Source organism: Procambarus clarkii, chromosome 78 (assembly GCF_040958095.1).
Source record: "Procambarus clarkii isolate CNS0578487 chromosome 78, FALCON_Pclarkii_2.0, whole genome shotgun sequence".
NCBI lineage: Eukaryota > Metazoa > Arthropoda > Malacostraca > Decapoda > Cambaridae > Procambarus > Procambarus clarkii.
Genome location: NC_091227.1, coordinates 20,123,377 through 20,144,507, shown reverse-complemented (window position 1 = coordinate 20,144,507; position 21,131 = coordinate 20,123,377). Strand labels below are relative to the sequence as shown.

At 36.4% G+C, this 21,131-nt stretch overlaps 1 protein-coding gene across 1 annotated transcript; it reads left to right on the top strand.

The window, feature by feature from the left end:
- Positions 1-2,473: 2,473 nt before the first annotated feature.
- LOC138357394 (integrator complex subunit 7-like) lies at positions 2,474-20,521 on the top strand. Its single transcript, XM_069314178.1, has 19 exons — positions 2,474-2,684; positions 5,159-5,297; positions 6,916-7,039; positions 8,234-8,394; positions 8,548-8,677; positions 9,597-9,713; positions 10,961-11,201; positions 12,359-12,458; positions 12,622-12,772; positions 12,960-13,053; positions 13,823-13,971; positions 14,622-14,755; positions 15,033-15,228; positions 15,961-16,215; positions 16,926-17,168; positions 17,747-17,929; positions 18,246-18,386; positions 18,934-19,032; positions 20,178-20,521. The coding sequence occupies exons 1-19, from the start codon at positions 2,588-2,590 to the stop codon at positions 20,454-20,456; spliced, it is 3,033 nt and encodes a 1,010-aa protein (XP_069170279.1). The 5' UTR covers positions 2,474-2,587; the 3' UTR covers positions 20,457-20,521.
- Positions 20,522-21,131: the final 610 nt, after the last annotated feature.

Below are 21,131 nucleotides of genomic sequence, written 5' to 3'. Positions count from 1 at the left end.
AAATCGAGAAAAAGTCCATGAAAAGTCACTAATAAAACAACAAATAGATGCCTAAACTTATAGTATTGTATTTGGTTTTGAAGCTGCAGCGAGTAAACAATATACTCGCTCCAACCTTTCATTACCTTAATGACAAACTCATTAGCACTAATTGCAGAGCTATAATCTTTTCCCTAACTACAGGTAACAGTTCTTCCATCCTTCTATCCTATTGGAGGAAGCTGAGGGGAAGTCCAATAATATAAGCATTTGAGAAGCAATACAATTTCCACAGTGATTCAGTTAACTTCAGTACAGACGCTTAGGAGTTACCACACCTCTTCAACCTCAAGAATGTAGCACTCGGCGTGTACAGCTCTAATTGACCCCAATCGACATCTTCGACACAGAGCAGACAGCAGACTACGACCGCATCGAGTTTAGACACCACCCCATCGAGTTTAGACACTCACCACCCCATCGAGTTTAGACACTCACGATTCCCCACCCAGTCCGCCACGCTCGCCCGCATCGAGCTCTGCAACTCCGGCCTCACAGCTTTCTGCTCTGCCCCAAGTTCCGTCTCAACGTCTACGACACTGCTGTATCCAAGACTACTAAATAAATATGAAAATCCACTAAACACTGTGTATCTAATCTATCTACATAATCGAAAGTTACAAAGCAATCAAATTTGTCTGTTATCAACTCGACTAAGAAACACTAGTTTATTAATACCGGTGAAGATTAAGATTTCATTAACTGTTATGAGGCTTCACGTGTGGAGTTGTTGGGTTGTCTGGTGTCAATAACACCGCGGTATTGTGAGACATAACAATATAAGCACAGACATATCACATGGCGATATGTCTTATCTTGGGGGTCCACCTCGTGGTTTGTTTTTGGACTTGAAGCTTGTCAATCTCGAGAGGATTATTAATTAAGGTTACTACAAGAGCTTGTTGACCAGACCACACACTAGAAGGTGAAAGACGACGACGTTTCGGTCCGTCCTGGACCATTCTCAAGTCTGTCCAGGACCATTCTCAAGTCCGTCCTGGACCATTCTCACAATCGACTTGAGAATGGTCCAGGACGGACCGAAACGTCGTCGTCCCTTCACCTTCTAGTGTGTGATCTGGTCAACATACTTTAGCCACGTTATTGTGACTCATCGCCTGCATACAAGAGCTTACTGACCAACCCCCCAACCCTGTATACTTTAGTGCTGAATGGATTAAAATACACTGATTAAGTACATAAATATACTAAATGAATTACAAACCGAATGTTGAATTTCTAGGTAGAGTTAGTACATATTATGTCTAAAGCCACTAATACGCACAACGTTTCGGGCAAGATGTGGGAAAAACACTTAAAAACAAAGACGTAAAACTAATTTAGATGTAAAGGATGAATTGTGAGGACCAGCAAGAGTGATTGTATCACAGATGTTGCAACTCACCTTGCCGTGATAAGGCAGCACAGAGGGCGACTGTGCCACACTGGCAAACCGTCTCCACTGCTTTCCTAATTTTCCCAGATATACGCTGCTGATTAAATTTGTAAACTGGCAGAAATTATAGATAAGCTACTGATTTGTCAATTATGCTGTGAACTTGGAGAAGCTTGGCCAAGTTGGAGAGCTACCTGTAACCAACACAGGCATTATATGCCTTGCTAGAAGACAGAACGAATTCAATTCCCGAGCGGAACAGAAACGGTTGAGCACGTTTTCGTTCACCTGGTTCCTCTGTTTACCTAACAGTAAAATAGATGGTACTCGGTAATTAGGCACCTGTTGTGAGTTACATCCTATAGAATGCAAGTTCGCTGTAGTTGGCCTAGCATCCTAGCAGGACCTCGTCTTGAAGTCAAAAATTCGTTTGACTCTTCCTAAGGTTTGATTGGCTTTATTTTTTTTATTGCATTCTGACGCCTAGGTCCTTTTCTTCAACAGACTGTTGTCCCAATTATGATAGCCCTCAGGTAAATCCAGCTAAAAGAATACAACAAACAGCGTTGAGTTTCGAGAGGCTGTGGGTTTTTTATTAACAAGCTTAGGTATACACAGCAGACAGAAGAGTTAGGGGGGGGGACATGATTACCACATACAAGATTCTCAAAGGAAGTGATAGGGTAGATAAAGACAGGCTATTTAACACAAAGGGCACACGCACTAGGGGACAAAGGTTGAAATTGAGTGCCCAAATGAGCCACAGATATATTAGAAAGAACTTTTTTTTAATGTCAGCGTAGTTGACAAATGGAATGCATTAGGAAGTGAGGTGGTGGAGGCAGACTCCATACACAGTTTCAAGTGTAGATATGATAGAGCCCAATAAGCTCGTGAATCTGTACACCTGTTGATTAACAGTTGAAAGGCGGGGCCAATGAACCAGAGCTCAATCCCCACAATTTTAATTCTTCCAATATTCCCGAGTGTATATGTACCTGTGGTGTCATCTGATGGTGAGATTTGTGAGTACTGCATCATTGCGGGCGGCCTCCAGTGTGCGCCCCGAGGGAGAGTTTACCATCCTGGTTTACCACGCTTGTGAACAACAACAACAACAGACAGTGTCAGTAGTGTGTTGTGATATGAAATATGGCTACAGCATTAGCAAGACCCATCTCCTTTCCTGATATTGGGTTGAGTGAGCAGGACCAGGATGGTAATTCAGCGTTGCTGGAGCTGGACAGAGGTGAGCGGTCGCTCTGTGTCCCGGGACATCTTTGGAAGATATAAAATAGATTAATTAATTTTGTCGGGGACAGGCTGCCTGGGTATTTTACCTGAGAGCCAATGACACTAGTGCCCTCGACGAAAACATGAGCCGGCGGCTTGTCGAAGCTCCCCTATTTGCCTTGATGATCTATTCTACCTTACCTACCAACCTACCTTACCTTACCTAGTTGTACTTTAAAAGTTAAAAGTTTACAGCTTCCACGGGTAGGCGGTTCCATGGGTTTATATCCCTGTGGGTGAAGAGACATTTCCTGTTCTCAGTCCTACATTGTGGCTTGTTGAGCTTGAAACCGATGTTACTTAAATATATATACCCAGGGCTATATAGTCGTAATGGCTTGGCGCTTTTCCCCTGATAGTTCCCTTCCCCTCGTATATACGTATGTTGGGCTTATAGCGAGGTCCCCCACAAGATGGAAATACAGACCCTCCCCAGGATGCAACCCCACAACATGGTGACTAACTCCTGGGTATCTACTTACTGCTAGGTAAACAGAGGCAGTAGATGATAGGAATATGCCCAACCATTTTTGTCCCGCCCTGAAATTTGAACCCGGGATTCCCAATTGTGAGTCGAGAACAAACATCTCTACTACTAATCTAATTTGACATCAGCAGTGGTCACACTTGTATGGGTAAAGAATTCATGCATTGTTATTACTGTAAGGTGTTGTATTCACAGTATATATTGGAGCCTCGAGAGCCTTGACTTAGGCCACAGAGGCTGACGTATTGCACTGCACAATTTGGATACAAGTTGAAGAGATGATGGATTATTTGAATACATCATAACATAAAGGGGGACGCAGTCGGGTTCATTCTCAATTCACAGTCATGAATTCCGGGTTTGAATCCCGAGTAGGGCAGAAATGGTTGGGTGCGTTCCTACCATTTCCTGCCTCTGTTCACCTACCAGTAAATAGGTACCCAGGCATTAACTTGTTGTAGAGTTGCATCTTTGGGAAAGGTTAGTAGTTTGACCTTTGGAGTGACCTTGATGTAAACCGTACATGTGTATGTATACTGGATGTCTTTTCCCCAACATAGTGAATTAATTAAATTAATAATACCATAATGTTGTGGCATGAAAGCGGCACAAGATCAAATTTGCCAGTACAACAATGTGAAGTCACCAATGACTTGAAATTTGAACAAGTCACATCTCTCATTGAACCCTATTGGTAAATTTAGATGTAAAAAATGTTCTCATCAAAATTTCCCTACCTGCTGATATGGGTTGGAAATTTGAAGTATTGCTTTACTTTAAAAATTGACCACTTGGTATGGCATTTCACTGGTAAGATAAAGTTGCCATATCTAGCTGCTTGTTGGCATCTTGTGCCAAGAAAACCTATAGCACCTGCATCAGTGAATAGATTGCAACCATTCTAATAACATGTTGAATCACAAAAGACGGAAAGGTATTCATTGTGAAAATTATAATACATGATTTTATGATAATCAAATGTAGACTAAGGAAGGAAGATGATTGTATTTTTCTCAGAAAAGAACATTTATGTATTTATCAAATATGACAACACCTTGGATACAGTACTACTTTATATGAAGGTATAATATTGTCTTAAGAGTGTTGTAAGATGCCTACTGTACTTGCTAACGTGGAATTTTTTCCCTCAATATTACGCAACTTGTTTAATTCATATATTTTTCGCCTTATTTCAACATATTGAAGTACAGTATAAATAAAACTTTCTTGATTTTATACTTAGTTTTAGCCAATGTGGTAGGTGCTACAATTTATTCGCCCATGTGTCTGACAAGAGGCAACTTTATCCTATGAATTAACTATTGTTATCCTATGAATTAGGCTATTGTTATAAATAATTATCATCATGTTTTGGAGAGGGATGATTCTAATCATTATATTTCTTCCAATTATGAAATTTTGGGTATACAATTTTTCTAATTTTTATTACTGGAAGTACAGTACAGTATGACATTTGTAACTTTGGTACTGTAATATTGTATAATACATAATACAAAAATTATATTCATGGGGCCTCGTGGGGCCTCGTAGCCTGGTGGATAGCGCGCAGGACTCGTAATTCTGTGGCGCGGGTTCGATTCCCGCACGAGGCAGAAACAAATGGGCAAAGTTTCTTTCACCCTGAATGCCCCTGTTACCTAGCAGTAAATAGGTACCTGGGTGTTAGTCAGCTGTCACGGGCTGCTTCCTGGGGGTGGAGGCCTGGTCGAGGACCGAGCCGCGGGGACACTAAAGCCCCGAAATCATCTCAAGATAACCTCAAGATATGGGTAGTAATACAAAATTTAAGCTTAGCAGTCATATTGCCTGTGATTATTATGCAAATTTGTTTAAGAATACGTTGAAAAAAGTTCTTTACAGGTCTTAAAGAGTTTTAGGCAGAATTTCCATTGCATATAAAATTTTGTATTTGTGATTTCCAGGGCTGAAATCATCGAGAACAGGAGAACAGTGTGAAGCTATATCTAAATTTCCAGCACTGTTTGAAAAATACCCATTTCCTATCCTAATTAACTCTGCTCTACTGAAATTGGCTGATGTATTCCGCCAGGAGACACCGGGGTGAGTTTGTATTTTTATGTATCGTGTATAGAATGGAGCTGTTTGCACTTGTCATAGTTAGTGTTTGCAAAGTTATGAAAACTTTTATACCTAAAATGATGTACAGTGCCTTGGTGAAGGAAATGCTAAATCAACTCATTATAGATGTGAAAAGTGTTTATTTGTTCCAGCATGATATTGTGATCTGTATTTTGCATGGGGAAAAAAAAAGACACTCCTTTGGTATGCATACCTTGTCATGTATTGTTTGATACAACATTCTGAGCATCACAGTTGTAGAAAGTAAAATACAGTACAGTACAGAAATACTGAGGTGCTTTTAACTCAAAATGTGGTAAATCATGAAAATTGTTTCCTTGTCTGTGAGCAAAACACAACAAACATTATTCATGGGATACATTTGTGTAATAAAGGAAAAAGATAAAAACTAAAAAAAAAAAAAAATGTCGTTGGTTTGGTGAGCTGTACACGGAGGCCTGATGGCGAGGTCATTGAAGCTGTTAATGCCAGATGCGTTGTTTGCCGACAGTGGTATGGGGAGACAATTCAAATGTTCAATTTCAGTGGTTTGATGCTTTGTTCATTAATTTACATAATATAGAGTTTGCATTGAATATATTTATGTACAGATGTCTGATAAACAGTGCTAAAAATACTTTACAATATAATTGAGTACACTGTACTGTAAGTCTACATTACTTATGTACACCTTTCTTGCATTCCTGGCACAGCTCAGGAAGTGTCTCCTCTGAGACACTTTCTTCTCTACCCAACCCTTTGCTCAAATTCTCTCTGGTTTTGTCATCCGAGAATGGATTGAAACACTGGTGGTAAAGAGCAAATTGTTATCTGACAATAACCCCAGGCTCCTAGTAAATGATAACCTCATTGTATTATTGCAATGAGGTTATTATTTATTATTATCATTGCATTGCAATTACAAAACAAGATCAATTTTTTTCATGAGTATTTATTATCTCCATTACATTTTTATAGATGTATTATGATCATACAGTATTTACATTAATACAAAAGTAGGCAGTAATAACAAAAATCGTTAAATGATGATAACTACAGTGGCTAGAAGTTTGACATATGATTTTTTTATTATTATTATTATTATTTTCTACCACAGATGTGGCCACACATTTACAATGCTAATCAGCATATATACATTTTCTTCTGTCCTCCATGGACAGGGTTAGAGATGTGTTAAACATATAGTTCAGGGGTTTATTGAACAATCAACCACAGAAGGCGATTCGGTGCTTTTAAAATGCTAAGCTAACCTACATACGTAAATACATAGAAACACAGATGTTTGACATATGATGACTACACATTGTAGACTGTGTACATTCGTAACGTGTTCCTCAATCTTTTATATCAAGTGTCTCGTGTACCATACTTTATTGAGTTATCAAATTCCACTTTAACTTACCCCTTACCAAACCACTGTGGAATTCTCCAGGAAAAGATCTGCATTTGTTTTCTTGCCTGAGCGAAGTCAGTTTTATTTCCTATTCATGATTTTGCTTCATCTTCCATTGTTGTTAATAAATCAAGTTAGTACTGTAGGGTTTTTTCACAAAATAAGCTTACTATAACTTCATTTCAGGAGCAACTTTGTGCGTGTCTGTGTTGTTGAAGTGGTGGAATCGTGTGGACGGCATTTAGATAAGCTCATTAATGTGGATGAGTTCCTCCGTCGTATTACAACTGTCATGCATTCAAATGATCCAGTGAGTTGAAGATAACAAACATTTTATATAAAATTTTTCTGCTTGTTCTTAGTACTGTATTTGTAGGCTGTTGCTTAAGGTTAGCCAATTGGTAAGTTCTGTATATGTAAACCATTTTATGAAGGATTCATTTATGTTTGGAAAACTTTGATACCTAGGATAGTAGGTTATATAATAATGATGTATCATAGGTAACATTAGTTCTTTTATTTATAATCTTTATTATTTAGCTATATAATGTAAAGAGAACAGTGCTGTAAATGAATGTGTATTCTGTGTGAAAAGGGGCATTATTTTAATGTTTGTGAAAAGAGGTGTACTGGCTAACTCTCATCCTGTAACTATACTTAGGTAATTATACAGACGAGCTATAGGGATGTCTTCAGAAAATAAATATTTTTCCAACTATACTTGCCTTCATAAAGCAAAAGTGATTGTCTTCTAATGGAGACTAAATGTCAGTCATTAAGACATAAGAGAACGGTAATTTGAAAAGGAAATAACAGATTGATTTCACTTTAAAAGGGAATGTTACTGGGAATTATTGTATGTTTGTACAAAGCAGGATTTCACAGCACCAGATACACTATGGACTTAAGAGCATAACTTAGAGCACTTAGTGTAAGTGATTATATAATATATATATATATATATATATATATATATATATATATATAATACAGTATATATATATATAACTTGATGATTTAAGTAGAAGCAAAGCAGTTGAGTACTGAAAAAAGGTGCTCATAAGCTTAGCTTCCCACTGCAGATTATTTTCAATGCATCTTTACAAAAGAAAACCTTGCAGACATAAGAAGTGGTAACCATTCCCAATTTATAAAAATGATAACAAAAGGTCCATTAAGCTATTGGTCAGTATTACGTATTACTGACAAATATGGCATGTTAAATTACTTTCTCCATTAATTTGACTAAATGGGTTAAAGCTCTGTAAATAAAAAATATAATAAACTTGCAGTATCATCGCATTGAAATCACAATGGCATGATTGACAATGGTTTTACTTGGGCAGAGTATGAGCATTTTGTGTTTTTATAATGAACCGAGCTAGACTGTACTGTATCTCTTTCTAAGAATAATCCGTTTATAATGACATTATTCAGTCAAGAAAAATAAAATGTTATGTATGAAGATTTTCCTGTAATGGCTGTTCTCTCTTTTAACCCGCAGTTGGCACGGGCCCTCACTCTTCGTACTCTGGGATGGATGTCGGGGGTTGTGGGAGAGAACAGACGAGTGCAGCATCTGATCCGTGAAGCCCTAGATGCTAAGGAATCGGTGGAGCTTCAGGCTGCTATAATGGCTGCAGAAAAATATGCTGCAAAATCTAAGTATGGATTTTGAATATTTTATGGGTGTCAATTATTAATATAATAATTACATGGTGTATTCATTTTATACTTCTGATAAATATCTTACATGAGAAATAGTTAACATTTTTTTTTTTAGTGCTGCAAAAGTTATAGCAGTAATATATTTGACAGAACATTTGCTATGAACATGTGTGAACGTCTCATCCACATGATTGGAGGACTGGCAACACCAGTTGATGTGAAGCTACAGCTGATTCAAGTGTTTCAACACATGCATCATGATGCTGAAACTGCTGCAACTGTAAGAATAACTTGGTATTATGAATATTCAGGGTATGGAAGGAGCAACTGCTGAATCATAATTTTGTTCTGTATTATATTATCTTGCTGAGATCAGTCTCTTCCAAAAATGATTAGTATGTGTAGCAACGTTTGGTTGGACGTACAAAAATTACCTATTGTACCCAGAAAAAATTCATGTTTTGTACTATATTATTTTTGTGGACGGTAAGAACCAAGCTTAAGCTTTCCCTAGGCCTATTAAAACACAAATATGCAGGCGATGAGTCACAATAACGTGGCTAAATTATATTGACCAAACCACACACTAGAAGGTGAAGGGACGACGACGTTTCGGTCCGTCCTGGACCATTCTCAAGTCAATCAAGTAAAAATATGTACTAAATTTGACCTAAGATGTCTTGTATTAGGCTAAGAATTGCTTATTTAGACCTAGGACAGGTTAAGCTAGGTTGTTTAGTTCCAGTTTTAGAAATGTATTTCGGTATAATTCCAATAGGACAAAATAACTTTTCCTACGTATACCAGTTCATTTATGTACAATGAACAAGTAGTTGCTATCACCACTATCTCTTCTATGTCCTCTTTCTTATTCCTCCTCCTCTTCCCTCTTTCCCTTTTTGTCTTACATAACTATTATCATCATCCATTGTTTGGCAAGGTTTTGATCCAAGTACTGAGGGACTTTATGTTGATACTGTTAAAAGTAGTATTTGGTACATTTGTTGCACATTTAAATTATACTGAATAAAGTTGTAAATTTGATTATGTAACATTTTTAAGAATTCATTTTGAGTAAACAAATATATGGTTTTTATTCAGGAGCTTAAAATAAAATTTTAATTAATAGCCATCTGGATTATTAAAAATGGCTTGATGAATAATCGTCTCCACATAAATTAATTACCGTACTATTTAAGGTGCGGAGTTTGTGCCTGGAGCTATTGAAGGAGTACCCAACACAGCGAGTGGTGATTACAACATTACACACGCTCACACAACTGGCTGCTCATATTCTGGTGGACATTCCTCAGCAGGTGAGTTACAAATATTCTCATTCATTCGGCAGGTGAGCTATAGGTAGTCTCATTCATTTAGCAGGTTGTTAGCAGGAAATGGATGATTGACATTTTGTTTGACTATATCTTTACACTTAATATCTGAAATATGTGAGGAACTCCCTTGGTTATTATGCTGAATGAGGGAGTACTAGTTCCCCATGATGATACAGATTGCAGTAGTATAAATTCTTTGTGATGCTACAAATTGTTGAAGCACTAATTCTGTTATACTATCAAGTGTGGAGCTAATAGTTCCCCATTATGTACCATGTGTGGAAGTGTTAGTCGAGTGTTATGCTATAGAGTATGGAAGGTAGAGTGACATGAAAGAATGTATTAAACCAAATGTATTTATTCTTCACAGCCAATTTTTACATTCTCAGAGCACATTGTTTGTGAATGCTTCTAGAGATTGTCTAATGCATCATTACAGTGAAGGTTTATTCTAATGAGACTTAATATTATTGTGTAAACTTGTTTTACAGTATTCCAAAAAATGTGTATCTTTAAAGGTTATATCTGTGATTATTATTATAGAAATTTTTTTTTCTGAGCTAGCTCTCAAAGGTATATGTTTAAGCTGTACTGACATTGGATATTGATGCATGTGTTTTGCAATTAATTCCAGACAGAATTTTGAGTGTCCAAGCTAAAGCCGAGGCAGATATATAATAAAAATTAGTTTCCATACTTCCTCTGCATTCAGATCTTATTATGTTAAAGATAGTTTTTGTTTTGTTTTCTTTAATGTTATCAAGATAACCAATTAAAGATGTTTTCTTCTACCCCCATCAGCAGTACTGGTTTGTTCACCCCATACTCATCATGTGAGCAAAATATATATATAGAGCATAGGAATTTTTAATATTTTATCAATAGCAATAAAATTATAAGCCATTTTCTGTTTAGTTCAGGTGTGATAAGTTTAGATCTGTCTCTAAAGGGTTAAGTTTTCACAAAATATAAGATATAATGGTCTAGTGTGTGTCCCCTGTCTTTTTCCACACACTTCACATTTCTTGGTAGGTTGTTTACCTCTTTCTCGACATTAGAGAACATTATGTCTAGTTGCCTTCTTCTAGGCAAAAGATGGAGATAAAATACCAATATGAAGTATAGTATTACCCAATTATTCATCACTCCATGTGTCTCTTTTAAGTAGGAGTCCTTCCCAAATTATGTTTTTATTCTTTAATTCCAAAATCTGTTCTGTTTTGTTACAGGTTGACCTCTTAATTGGATACTTGGAGAGTGAGGCACGCATTGGAGTCCGTCAAGCAGTCCTTGGCGAGCTTGGGTTCCTAGCAGGGGCAGCACCACATGCTTGGTCTGCAGACAACGTGGAAACACTGGTTAAGTTTACTCGATCTTCTCGCCACAATCCTGCTATGACTACAACAGCCCTCTCTGTTCTGGCATCACTGACTGCAGCTCCAGCTCTGCCTCGCATCACACTTACTCCTGGTAGGTTGTTAATGTTAGCAATATTGAAGCTTTAGTTGAGTTTTATTACAGTTTAGCATTAGTGAATTCATACTCTTGGATATCAAAACTATTATGGTGCCATAATGTCTTTCTTTTTACTTAATTTATCAACAAAGTCGACTTTATTCATTACATTGGAGTCGGTTACCTTTCCTTCAACAGGATTTAATATTTGGATTAGCCATTTGGAAAGCTTATAAGCAGTACAGTGTATAGCCTATGGAGCTAATAAGTGTGTCAGAATTATTAAATTTAACTTTAACACATCCATACATGTAAGGCAGAAGTTGTTAGGAATTTTTTAATTACAAGTAGTCTTTTTACCTATTCTTTTGTTTTGGTTAAATTGCTTTTTATACTATCCAAAGTGTTCTTTGTAAATTTACATTGTGTTCCTCAATTCATTTTATAATTTATTTTGTTCACAATTACACTAGATTAGACAGGTTTGCTTGTGTCATGTGTAAAGATTTAATTCTTAAGTAACACACAGACAAAGCTAGAGAAAGTTCAGAGGTATGCAACTAAGCTAGTCCCAGAACTAAGAGGCATGAGTTACGAGGAGAAGCTGCATGAACTGCACTTCACATTGCTGGAAGACAGAGGAGCTCAGGGAGATATAATCACCACATACAAAATCCTCAGGGGAATTGAGAGTAAACAAGGATGGATTATTTAACATGGGTGGTACAGACACAAGGGGACACAAGTGGAAGCCGAGTACCCAAATGAGCCACAGAGACATTCGAAAGAACTTTTTCAGCGTCAGAGTACTGTAGTAAGTAAATGGAATGCATTAGGCAGTGATGTGTGGAGGCTGACTCCATACACAAGTTTCAAATGTAGATATGATAGAGCTCGAGAAGCTCAGGAATACACAAGTAGATTGATGGTTGAGAGGCGGGACCAAAGAGCCAAAGCTCAAGCTCAACCCCCGCAAGCACAATTGGGTGAGTACACTAGTGGTGATGTGTATCCCAGAAAAATATGAATTTAAGAATTGTCATAACTAAAGAGTTGTAAAAAGACCATTGACCACCCACCTTTCAGTGGTGTTATTTATGTATATATATCCACATTTATATTTATACATTTTGTATATAACTACTTTCAAGTTTAACTTTGAATTATTTCAGAATGTGCCCTTGTAGACTTGTGCCGAGAGTGTGTGTACGACAGTAACATTCATGTGGCATGCAGAGCCATTCAGCTGTTTACCAACATAGCTATCTATATGTAAGTAGCAGTGTTTCTCCTTGACATTTATAGCATTGTCTTGTTTATAATGCTGTACGGTACTGTAAACTCTCTTTGTTTGTACCTTGTTAAGAAGCATGTTTGTAATGTTGCACACAAGTTAAGCACATTTTATCTTGCATGTGTTTTGTCTCGCCCGAAGGTTTGAGGAGCAGAAAACAAGTGTAGTGTGTGAAGAGGCTCACTGTGCTGCTCTGAGTCTTCTGCAGAGTGTTGTCAGTGCATCACAGGTTGATGATGCTGCCAAGCCTGGCCCCGAGGGGTTCATTCCTGCTGGTCTTCGGACGTGTTTGGTATGCATGTACAGTACATTCTTTTTAATTTCAGTGGATGAAGTTTAGGGTCAACCCACCACACTTTTTGATACTGCACAAAACCATATTATACTTAAGAGACTTTTACATATTTCATTATTACTGTAATGTTAGTATGATTAGCATGGCTTTAAAATTTAATCTTTGCATATTTTTCTTTGGTAAGGTGTGTACTGTGCTACTAGCCCAGACTAAATCAAATATCATGAGTGACTTAGCCGTCACTCTGACTGACATCCTGGCAGACAGCATACTATCAGGTTAGTCACTTTTATTGACCTTTTGAGTGCTAGATTTATAATACAAAAACAAACTAAAATCTTACAAGATTGCAAATTTTGGTAGTATGAAAAATGTCAATTATACAAAATGCAAATCTTATTGCCATTAGAAAAAGAACTTGACCTTGGCTTGCATTCCCCATGTGTCAGTTGGTGGGGGTCCATTTCAGTTTTTACGTGTTGATGCATAAATCGCTTTATACAACAGTCTTCTTATGTTTGCAGTTTAATTAAACAGTAATGAAAATAGTGTAATGTTTTCATTCAGAATATATTTGTTAACAATAATGATAAAATCCAGACACCTTACTCTATATTCCAATTAAAATCTTGGTATACACTTCAACCATGCATGCATTCATTTCCATCACTACACGTTGGATTTTGGTCCTCACCTTGCATACAACTCACAGATGAATGACGATCTTGTAGAAGCTGAGTCAAACAGATCAATTTTATTTTCAGAAAGTTAATAAACAATAATATTGAATGTGGAACTTACAAAAATTTGTTAAAGTGAACAATAAAAAATTAATGGAAACTTGTAAAGGCTTATTTGATGTAGTGGATTTTTTAAGGGATATCTAAGGTATCTTGGAAAAGATGTGGATTATGACATAGTGAGAAGTGAAGGCATGGGATAAAGAATCTGAGAGAAATAAAAGTAAAAGTTGTGACTTTATTACTTAATTTATTGTTATAAATTTGTGAAGATATTTATTTCATTTTTTTTTTACTGTTTCTATAGTTTGTGGATGTCAGCTGGTGTGTGAGGCATTAGCATCCCTCGGGGGAAGTCGTGGTGAAGTTCTAACGCCACATCTGACACCAATTTTGAAACTCATTCAAAAATTTACACTTGAAGCACCACTCAGTCCACACAAAACCAAATTAATGGTAGGTTATTTGAAACTATTTTGATAAAATTCAGAATAATTTTGTTTAGTCTGTAATTTGTCGCAATGTAAACACTATACAACATGAATTTTAGGGATTCAACAGTAGTTAAAATTTACAGAATTGGTGTGCCTTAATTTTACAAAATGGGCACAGTTTATGAAACTTGAAGTGAATTTTTTTTTATTTCCATATTCTTTCGCTTTGCCAACAAAGCATCACTCATTATTTTCTCCTTTTTCTGTTCTTTACAATAGAAAAATGTTTGAGACCATCCAGTACTTTGAAGATTATTATTCAAAGCTCTCAAGCCAATTATTTCTTGGTATTACTTCACTGTACTGGTATATATTACTTGGTCCTGGTAGTGCAGTTGGATTCGTTCTCGACGCACAATCAAGAATCTAGGGTTTGAATCTAGGGCGGGACAGAAATGGTTGGGCACATTTCCTTTTATCTAATGCTTCTGTCACCTAGCAGTGAGTAGGTACTCGAGAGTTAGCTTGTTGTGGGGTTGCATCCTGGGCGGGGTCAGTAATTCGGTTTTTGGGGGGACGACCTCGATAATACATACTATTTATACATTGCTTGCTATTAGTTCTGAAGATTACATTGACTAGCATACAATATAATATGTTCATGTAACCCAGGTTACACTTGTCACGCTGGTTATGCAAGTGTTCCATGGCCACGTCTGGTCCAGTCAAGCAGAAGCAGCTGTAGTGGCAGCAAGTAAATGTGTTGATCAATGGGCAGCATTCTGTATGGCACGACAGGCATCAAGGTTTGTGGAAATTATAGTTTTTAACATTTCATAGGAAGAAAGAATCCTGTTTACTGTCTTCCTTAAAGCTGCAGTATAATAATAATAATAAAGTTTGACATTGCTTAGCACAATTTTAATTAACTTTCCATGATCTTGAAAAAATGTTAGACAATGGAAAATATGACTAAAGAATTAAGCCATACATTATTTTCAAAAGTATAGTATCAGTAATAGTATTAAACTAAATGTATTGCTTTCAGTAAGTCAAAACTTTTCTACATACAATTTAAAATAGGTATGGCCATCATAGCCTGGCTGCTGGGATGTATGGAGTATTAAGTTGGCGTGTATGCTCCGACCAACAACATTTCTGGGTTTCGGCTCTGGGGGAGGTGAGTCTTGGTGAAGCCTGCCCAGTAGCAGCAGGTGACAGAGCAGATAATCTCACAGCAGCAAACACTCACCTCCACCGAGCACTCTCGGCTCTAAAGGTAATGAACTTCAGATAAATTTATGCAGATCAATGTTAGATGCATGATGAATATTGAATTGCCTTCAAATTTATTAATGTAACTTTTTATTAAATTGGTTTAAGATACACATAGTGTTGTAAAGTCAATAGAATTATAATCATTACACCATATTAAAGGTTGTCATCATTATGCCATTTTCATTTTTCATTAAGTCGGGAGATAAACACCCAGAAGAAATACAGAAGAAATAGGAGAGCAATATGGTTAATGATAGTCAAAAAGATACCCATCCATTTAACACATGATGTGAACACCATATAACTAATATTGCCACATTACAACAAAACATACACAGCAGCACTGCTTCATATGACTGCATATTTATTGCTCTATCTTAACAAATTGTATCCTCTTTAATCATATATCCTTCCTCTACATGTGCTGTGTTCACACTTCACTCTCTCACATAGTTACTCACAATGTCTAACCAGCATTTCTTGGCCGCTGCCTCCTCCCTTTTATAGAATTCTTTCAGATACTGTACAGTATATCATTCTATTATTTGTTCATTTAGTATGACCAACCCATTTTGATACTTCCTAATGTCTTTTCTAAGAGCCATGTAATCAGACTGACAACACTTTCTACTGATACTTTATCTTGATTATTGATAATTAAGGTCTTTTGTTATATTGCCATACTGTGTGTTTATAAATGTGTACTTTTCATTTTTTTTTTTGTTTTTTAAAGGCTGCAAGCACATCAAATCAGCCTATGACTTTCTGTCAAGAGTATGTGAGACTTAGGGCTGAAACTTTCATGTGCCACGCTCAGCTACTCCACGCCTGCCTCTCTCTCCGCACTGCCCCTCCCCCGGCTATTGCTGCATCTTTAGCAACATCAACAAGAGATGATCTCTTAAGGTGTGGCAGAGTATCACAGCAACTTGCAAAATCAGCTCGAGACTTTAACAATTTAGCCACTCAGTATGGAACTCTATACCAGGTAAACCTCTTTTAATTTGTTTAAATAAATTAAAACAAATATTTAAATTGTATGAGCCAATATTTATATATTTTGTATTGTATTTTGAAGAACAAAAAGTTCCCCTATATATTAATGTCTTATTGTAATACAGTATAATACTGTACAATAATGTTCCTCAAACTAAATGAGTGGTCACAGTTTAGTGAATAGTTACAAACCCATACTCTTGAATTCCACATACTGTATTCCAAGAAACTCATTTGTTTCATTTTACATCGATTTTGATTTGCTTAAATAAGGTGGCTAGTTGGTGGGTCTGCAGAACCATGCAGCAGATTGAGGAAGAGAACAACCTTAGGGTTATCATCCACCAGTCATTGAAAGTTGTTCAACAAATAGGAGCTGCTGTAAAAAAAAATAGCTAACATAACTTTAGGAATAATTAGATGCACCTTTGACTTAAAGAAAAAAATATGGTTAATTAGCTCTGCAAATCTCTGGTGCACCTCCATCTGGACTACTGTATCTAAGCATGGGGCTCTAATTTTATGCTCGGCTGTTTACAGGCGACCCTTGATTTCCACTGAAGTTATGTTCCTGTAAAAGTTGTGTAATTAAATAAATCATGCAAATCAAATTTAAAGGTACTGTACATGGATAATATAGTGTACCAGGTGAAATGGTGTAAAACAAATTATTTAGCAAATAATAATTTAATATTTTTTCAGTCAGTGTTTGATGCTGATCCACAAACTTTGTGTAATATAGCACTTCTACAACAAGGGGCATTATTGGTGGCTCAAGGTATTGAGATTATTACAAGACCATCAGCTGGGCAACTAACAGAAGATTACACTGGTCCAGACTTGACCACAATCACCAGCAAACTTGGGGGTGGGGAAACGGTGGAAACCCAGTCCATAATTGGTACACTAGAGGAGGCCACAACAATGGTTCGCAGACTTGCACAGGTTAGTAAACAAAAAAATATATAACTATACTGTATTAAATGTGTTTCTATACTGTATATATAATTGATTTATGTGTAACTATCATAGGCTGTCAATAATTCCTCTTTTTATATATATATTTGTCCCAATATTGTTGCTAGCCTTTATAAATGGGTGTCTTGATCCTATACTTTTAATGTATTGCTTCAATCTATATTCGATTTTAGATCACCGGTAGAATCTTCCTCTGTAGAAATTTAAAGGATCGATGGAAACATTTGCCAAATATTATTTTGGTGTTTGCAGTGTAATGACATTGACATGAAGTAATCAGCTGTTTCCAACCATTCTTTCATAAACAATCTGGTCTTGTTGCCGTATTTTATTTGTACATATTCTTCTTGTATTGTCATAATACTAATACTGTACTGACTTATCATAAATTTTCTTTACCTAACATATTTCAGTAAGTGATAATTACCTTTTATGCTTGAATTCATTTTATGAATATTGAAAGATAATGTAGATGTAAAGTGATGTACTGTAACTATTATCTTTGCTGTATAAATGTTACATCCATATGTTTTCATCTTTATTAGGTATCTTGTGAGGTGAAACCTGTGAGAGAACAACATCTACAGTTACTTCAAGGAATCTCTCAAGTGCTGACAAGTGTACCACTTCCATATCCTCGGTTCTTTTTCCAAACTCTGCAGAAGACTACTATAACCCTAGCCCTTCTTCCACAGCCTCGCACTCCTGGTGACCCCATCAGTGTTCAGGTTTGTCGGTTTGACAAGTACTCGGCTAATCTAAATCAAATTTGATAATTTTGTATTTTATGCCTTCAAATCACAATCTTGTAATTTTGAGTCAGATTGTAACAACTTTATTCTTATCTCCAGTTTGCATTTTAATCAAATAATTTCATGCTAAATGAAGGAGCTTTATGACTCAATCATAAGTATTGTAGGATTGACACCTGCATATACATATTGTTGCTTTTAAGACCATTTGCAGGATCCATTGTACATGATTTCATTACATAAGGAGCTATGTAGTATTAAGATGTAAAATAAATAGACTTGCTATTTCCAGACCACCTCAATGTTAGCAGTTAAAGTAGAAGGTGTTATAGGTCATGGCAAAAGACCAGGCCTTTTCCGATCTGTACGTTCCGTCACTTTGACCGTAAATTCAGTGATTCAAAATCGTCCTCAGCACACCTTGGACTTAAAGGCAAGTTATGTACAGTACTTCTAGTTAGAGTCTGATTTAGCTGATCAAGGGCATTATTACCTTCACCAAGCAAATTTCATAATACAAGATGGAAAAAGTCTCATGCTGCTCATGTTAAATACAGTACTGTTGATATGAGTGGCCATCCTATTCTTGCACTTAAAAGTAATGCACCATAATTTTGATGCTCTCAAGATTGTGCTGTACTTAATATAAGAGCATTAGCTATGAAAAGGGGTTTTGTACTCGGGAGGTATGTAGAGTTAATTCATTGCTACAGTTCATACTTCTCGACTTGCTTGTTAATTTACTAGGTAGAGTACACGTACCAATGTTGCATTTAGCGAGGTTCAAGAAGTTAGTCGGAGGAAGATGACACAGGATTCAGCTGTATACTGTACTGTACTAGAAGACTATAATGAATGTGCACCAGATTTTGATAGTTTGAATTTGCTCTGCATGAAGAATGACAGGTAAATTACTCTTAAATTAAAAATTATTACAGCAAGTGGTAAGGATACCAAATGTTAATGAATTAATTTTACAGATTGAGCCAAACGAGATGTTGACCCAAACAGTAGAGCCACACAATGACTTCTTTGCAGCACAGTTCCTGCTAGGGTTCCCTGTACCAGGAATCTACCAAGTATGTACAATATGGTACAACATAAAATGAGATTTATACAGTATTGAATTTGGAATCAAGATAGTATTTTAGTACCAGGTCCAGCATATTTATACGAGTAGAAATAATTTTATATTAATGGTATCAAGTTCATTGTTAGTGAGAACTGTCTTAATTGGTTTTGATTATTATTGGTGCAGTACAGTATGTAATGTAGCTAAAGTATATGCTTCCCATAACATAGGTATAAATTCATATCTTTTAATAATGTACAGTATACTTAAGGAAAGCATGGAATCTTTAAGATTGTAAAATATCAATGAACTTATTTACCAGACAATTTCATGTGATGGCAAGTGTTCTGTAACGTGCACAACAGATTTTAACGCTCACATTCCGAAGGTGTTAAAACATAGCATCCACGCTCCGAAAGTAAATGTTCCAAAGAGGCTAAAATGCATCGTCCCATTCATAGTTTTGATTTTCAGTTCCTGAGCGAATCTATTTGTATCATCCAGTCCGAAACTAGTGAAAAGTCGCTGCTATTAATGTGGAAAGAGCATATTTGGGGCATGAGTGGACTTACCAGAGGGCATCCCTCTCACCCAGGCAGCCTCACCTGTGAGGCTGTATAATCATTACTGTCATACTTAAATCTATTATAATTTGTTATCTGTACTCCTAGAGAAGTCTTTGCAAACATTGACACCAAACTCGACAATGTAAAATGATTGAGCCTGCATATTGTTTGTAACGATTTTTACTTAATGGGCAGAGTTAATGATTTTTTTCATTTGCAAACTACCTGAAAGTTATTTAAACAAAAAATTCACTGCTGTACACATGCACACCATTTTTGGCTTGATTGTTCTTTTTTATTTAGAGTAATTTATTTTATGAGCATTTTTAATATTTGTATATTAATTTGTCATGCACAATTATATACAGTACACTTGTTTTTGCATTTTTTTTTTCTCTAAAATTTATTTGCAAACATACATTGTGACATACTTGACACCCAACAAAAACTTAGAAAATGCAGAAAATGAAAAGTTTGTGGTTCAGAATGCCACCTCATCAGTGTTGGAACTTACCTAACTGTTATTTAAAGTGTTTTGTTGAATTGTCTTGTGTATGACATGACCTTGCCTATTTGGTGACTTCAGGTGAGTGTGGATACATCAGTCACAGATGATTCTGATGATGCTTGGCAGACGGGACCCCGTCACACGCTTACTGTCAAATCACAAGAGGATCCAGCCAGTAAGGCAAGCGTCTCGCAGACTCCACGGCAGGTACCTCCCAGCCAGTATGCACCCTCTACATCACAGGGACCATCAGGTCCTCCACCAGGTGTTACTGTATTACCTCCTGGTCCTCCAGGACCTAACCCACCTTCTGCTCCACAGATAACACAGTTTAACATACCAAGACCAGGAATTTAGTGGAATCTGGCACAAAGATGATTTTGTGATGAACTATCTGATTAAAATATTCTGTACGTATTCAATATGGTTAGTTTTATTTTCCCTTCATATAAAATCATCATTGTTAGTCATTGGATATTATCATAAGCAGTCCAGAATGTATATAATTTTATCATTACTCAGTTTCCTTGGTAGAGGGTGAATCAGAGTGGAGAAAATACTTTACATCATTGACACTATTCCCCCCCACTCCTTGAATTGTCATAATGGTGCAGTATCCCTAAACTGCTTTCACTAGCCAGTCAATCATGTTCTTGTTCAATTGCCTAATTATTTCTCCATGTATTTTAACGAGCACGCTTCTCAAATTCACTTCTATTATTCCAACATTTTCACATTTATGCCATAATTATGAAAAAGTGTGCATCACCATTATATATATATATATATAAAAAAAAAATTCAATCGAGAGTAGTCTAGGAATGTTTAGTGGATGGTTATCTAGTCATCACCTCAGGAATGTCAAACTGACCTTTTGCAAATGCTCTCAATTTCCTTCCCTCTAAAACTTAACCAGCACATAATCTATAAAAAATAATAGAATTAAGTCAGCTCATAAGCAATGGCAATGAAATACCTGGTGCTGAAACACCATCTAAGGGCAGCATATCAAAATTTTTAATATTTGTGAAA